Genomic DNA, 5,000 nt, shown 5'->3' on the forward strand with positions numbered 1-5,000 from the left:
CGTCCGGCGGCTCTCGGACCAACAGGCTTCGAGACAGCTTCTACCCCAAGCCATAAGACTGCTAAATCAAATCAAACTTTATTTGTCACATGCGCTAAATACAACAAGTGTAGACCTTACCATGAAATGCTTACTTACAAGCGCTTAACTAACAGTGCAGCTCAAGAAGATTTAATAAAAGATTTACCAAATAAACTAAAGTAAAAAATAATGAAAAGTAACACAATAAAATAACAATAACGAGGCTATATACAGGGGGTACCGGTATCGAGTCAATGTGCGGGGGTACAGTTTAGTCGAGGTAATTTGTACATGTAGGTAGGGATGAAGTGACTATGCATAGATAATAAAGAGTGAGTAGCAGCAGTGTAAATAAATGGAAAAATAAATGGAGGGTGGGTGTCAATGTAAATAGTTATGTGGCCATTTGATTAATTGCTCAGCAGTCTTATGGCTTGGGGGTAGAAGCTGTGAAGGAGCCTTTTGATCTTAGACTTGGCGCTCCGGTACCGCTTGCCGTGCGGTAGCAGAGAGACACATTGTCTCATTGTTGTCGGTGATAAGGCCCTGTTGTCGGTGATAAGGCCCTGTTGTGTCGTCAGCAAACTTAATGATGGTGTTGGAGTTGTGTTTGGCCACGCAGTTGTGAGTGAACAGGGAGTACAGGAGGGGACTAAGTACGCACCCCTGAGGGGCCCCAGTGTTGAGGATCAGCATGACAGATGTGTTGTTGCCAACCCTTACCACCTGGGGGTGGCACGTCAGGAAGTCCATAGCTTAGTGATGATCTTCGTTGGCACTATGGTGTTGAACGCTGAGCTGTAGTCAATGAACAGCACTCTCACATAGGTGTTCCTTTTGTCCAGGTGGGAAAGGGCAGTGTGGAGTGCGATTGAGATTGTGTCATCTGTGGATCTGTTGGGGCGGTATGTGAATTGGTGTGGGTCTAGGGTGTCCGGGAGGATGCTGTTGATGTGAGTGCTACGGGGCGGCAATCATTTAGGCAGGTTACCTTCGCTTCCTTTGGCACAGGGACTATGGTGGTCTGCGTGAAACATGTAGGTATTACAGTGAGAGGTTGAAAATGTCAGTGAAGACACTTGCCAGTTGGTCCGCGCATGCTTTCAGTACACGTCCTGGTAATCTGTCTGGCCCCGCGGCTTTGTGAATGTTGACCTGTTTAAAGTTCTTACTCACATCGGCTACCGAGAGCGTTATCACACAGTCGTCCAGAACAACTAGTCCTCTCGTGCATGCTTCAGTGTTACTTGCCTCTGTTAGGTTCTTATTTTTCAGAGTAAATAACTCAGACACTAGAGAAGCTTTAACCAAGTTTAATTCTTCCCAAAGGTTCTGTACAGCTAGTTTAATAGTGTGGCTAGCAGTACAGAAACGGAACATTCATTTTCCAGAATCAATGTTCATTGATACTCACGTTTTAGTAGAGTCTGTCTTCGCTCAATTTGAGGAGTTGGAACATAAAAAGGGTATGAGGATACCCCTCTAATCTTAGAGTAAAATAATGTTTCAATTGTGTTTCATAAACAGTACACACACTTTTACACTCATCATATGCTGCTGCTATTCTGTTCTTTATTTTACTCTTATTATTATCTATCCTGATGCGTAGTCACTTTACCCTGCATTCATGTACATACAGTATCTACCTCAAATACCTTGTACCCCTGCACATTGATCTGGTACTGGTCCTCACTGTACTGTATCTCCATTCTTTATTCCTCATGTTACTATTTTTAAAATGTGTTACTATTATTTTAAAACACTGCATCGTTGGGAAGGGCTCGGTAAGCATTTCACAGTAAGGTCTATACCTGTTGTATTCGGCACAATTTGATTTGTGTGTGTAACTCTCCTCTCTGTGTCTAGATGGGTAAACATGACGAGGCATGGATGGTGCTGAAACAGATCCATGACACCAACATGAGGGCCCGCGGAGAACCAGAGAAAGTCTTCACCGTGAGTATACAGTACCTGTCTCGTTGGGACTCTCTCGCTCTCTTTTTCTTTCTTTCTCTCTTTCTCTCTCTCTCTCTCTCTCTCTCTCTCTCTCTCTCTCTCTCTCTCTCTCTCTTCACACAAAAACACACACACAGTGTATTGACTCTGAGTCTCCCCCTGTAGGTGAACAGAATAAAGCTCCCTAAGCATCTGGATGAATTGGTAGAGATGCAGTCAGACTCATCCAACCCTGTTGGCCAAGTCCTCTTCAGGATCAGGACTGAACTCAGAGGGGTAGGACTGTGGGTGTTAGTGATAGGTTGTAACAACAAATATTATATGAAATCATTATGAATAATGACTTTTTTAGGTATTTATACCTATCTCTCTCTCTTTCTCTTTCTCTAGATCTGGTTAACGTTCATGAGCTGTTTCAACTACCCAGTGAAAGACAACACCATCAAACTGGCCTGTGTGTGGTTCACACTGTCTTTTGGGTAAGCAGTACCTATCCCAGTTATCAGTTACTCCTGAGTCTGTGTGTGGTTCACACTGTCTTTTGGGTAAGCAGTACCTATCCCAGTTATCAGTTTCTCCTGAGTCTGTGTGTGGTTCACACTGTCTTTTGGGTAAGCAGTACCTATCCCAGTTATCAGTTACTCCTGAGTCTGTGTGTGGTTCACACTGTCTTTTGGGTAAGCAGTACCTATCCCAGTTATCAGTTTCTCCTGAGTCTGTGTTCATAATGAAGTACTCTATGGTAGAGCCAGGGTCTCTCAAATAGCGCTATGATGATGAATGCTAACACGCTAACTGGGAAAGAGACCACCCATCTAAATAAAGCACCATTAGGAACATCAATGCTAAATCCCAATGCTAAATCCCTTTGTCATTATGTGGCATTGTGTGTAGATTGAAGATTGGAAAAAACTATGTAATACATTTTCGAATAAGGCTGTAATGTCACAAAATGTGGAAAAAGTCAAGGCGTCTGAAAAGTTTCTGAATGCAATGTATATCCTAACTAGAGAATGTTAAGAATATTATTCCTGTGTGCGGTTACTAGTCTGTCAGTGACGCCATATCCTTTGCAGGTACTATGGCCTATCTGTGTGGTTCCCTGATGTCATCCATCACCTGCAGTCTGATGAGTATGCCTCTAGAGTGAAGACTCACAACAACGAACATACAGAAGACTTCACCTTTAACTTCACCCTGGAGAACCAGATACACACCAACGGAGTATTCGTCAACGACAGGTACTGTGTCTAAACGCACACTGATGGTTATTGTAACCAACAAACTCCCTAAAGAGACTTTAATGAGTTAAACAGGCTCTATCTACCCCCAGTTTATCCAGTTAAAGTAGCCTATCCCATTCCAGGATAGCAGTGTGATCCGTCATTCCTGTAAACAACACACCGCTCTCCGTAATGTTATTCCTTTCCTTTATCTACACCGCCTCCAGGAAATAAAAGAAACGTCTCTCTCTCTCTCTGCCTCTCTCTGTCAATGTCTCTCTCTCTCTCTCTCTCTTGCCTCTCTCTGTCTTTGTCTCTGTCTCGGTCTCTGTCTCTGTCTCTCTCTCTCTCTCTTCTCTCTCTCTCTCTCTCTGCCTCTCTCTGTCTCTGTCTCTGTCTCGGTCTCTGTCTCTGTCTCTCTCTCTCTCTCTTCTCTGCCTCTCTCTGTCTCTGTCTCTCTCTCTCTCTCTAAGCTAAATCTCTCTCTGTATTTACAATGGTGTTTGCCTCTCTGCCTCTCTGCCTGTCTCTGTCTTCTCTCTCTCAGGTCACAAATCTCTGCCTGCTGTGATGTGGAATTTCACCCAGTAGATCTGCCTCTTTTCTGTTTGTCTTCTCTCTCTCTCTGTCTCTGTCTAATCTGAGGGAAATATGTCTCTCTCTATGGTCATACATTGGGCAGGAGGTTAGGAAGTGCAGCTCTGTCTCTCCACTCTCTTTCTCTCTCTCTGAGCACTAGCCTGTCTTCTCTGAGAGCTCATGTCTTCTCTCTCTTCTCTCTGTCTGCAAGGCTATGCTCACTGAGTCTGTCATAGTCAAGGCTTTCCTCTTTTGGGTCAGTCTCTGTCAGGTATTCTGCCGCTGTGTACACTCTCTGTGTAGGGCCAAATAGCATTCTCTTTGCTCTGTCTTTTTGTTAATTCTTTCCAATGTGTTAAGTAGTTATCTTTTTGTTTTCTCTGATTTGGTCTGGGTCTAATTGTGCTGCTGTCCTGGGGCTCTGTCTGTGTCTCTGTCTGAACAGAGCCCCAGGACCAGCTCTGCTTAGGGGACTCTTCTCCAGGTTCTCTCTCTCTGTAGGTGATGGCTGTTATGGAAGGTTCTGTCTGGTTGTAGAATTTAACAGTCTTTCTCTCTTTTGATAATTAGTGGGTATCGTCTCTGCTCTCTGCCTCTCTGAATCTGCTGCAGAGTCTCTTTGGTCTTTGTCCCTCTTTTGCCTCTCTCTTGGTGTCTCTTCTCTCTGTCTCTCTGTCTCTCTCTGATTCAAGTATTTTTAGCCAGATCTCTTGGTATCTGAAATTTATGTTTCTTTTGATGTCTCTGTCTCTCCTTGTCTCTCTCTCTCTCTCTCTCTGCCTCTGATCTAGGCCAAGGTATGTATAGTTTTCTCTGCTCTCAACAGTGTCTCTGTCTCTGTCTCTGTCTCTGCTCCATCTTTTGGTCTCTCTCTCTTTACTGTCAGGGCCTCAGGTCTGCCTCTCTGCCTCTCTCTGTGCTCTGTCTCTGCTCCTCTTGGCTGTCTCTGTCTCTGTCTTGACTCTCTCTGTCTCTGTCTCTCTGCTCTCTCTATTTTCTAGCTGCCTCTCTGTCTCTGCCTCTCTCTGTCTCTCTCTCTCTCTCTCTCTCCTCTCTGCCTGTCTCTGTCTCTGCCTCTCTCTGTCTCTGTCTCTGTCTCTGAAGAAATCTGTGTGTCTCTCTCTCTTTTAACTCTGCACACTCTGTCTCTGCCTCTCTCTGTCTCTTTTATAATGTCTCTGTTTTACCTCTGCATCCACTTTCCATCAGTCTCTGTATAGC

General features: G+C 44.4%; 1 protein-coding gene across 1 annotated transcript in view; it reads left to right on the forward strand.

The window, feature by feature from the left end:
- LOC112220296 (synaptic vesicle glycoprotein 2C-like) overlaps window positions 1–5,000 on the forward strand; it is a gene marked incomplete in the record, with an annotated part of 55,085 nt that overhangs the window by 33,774 nt on the left and 16,311 nt on the right. Inside the window, 4 exon segments of the mRNA XM_042302443.1 lie at window positions 1,888–1,977; window positions 2,143–2,253; window positions 2,368–2,456; window positions 3,054–3,218. Coding sequence (XP_042158377.1) covers window positions 1,888–1,977; window positions 2,143–2,253; window positions 2,368–2,456; window positions 3,054–3,218 — 455 coding nt within the window.

Source organism: Oncorhynchus tshawytscha, linkage group LG20 (genome assembly GCF_018296145.1).
Source record: "Oncorhynchus tshawytscha isolate Ot180627B linkage group LG20, Otsh_v2.0, whole genome shotgun sequence".
In the NCBI taxonomy this organism is placed as follows: domain Eukaryota; kingdom Metazoa; phylum Chordata; class Actinopteri; order Salmoniformes; family Salmonidae; genus Oncorhynchus; species Oncorhynchus tshawytscha.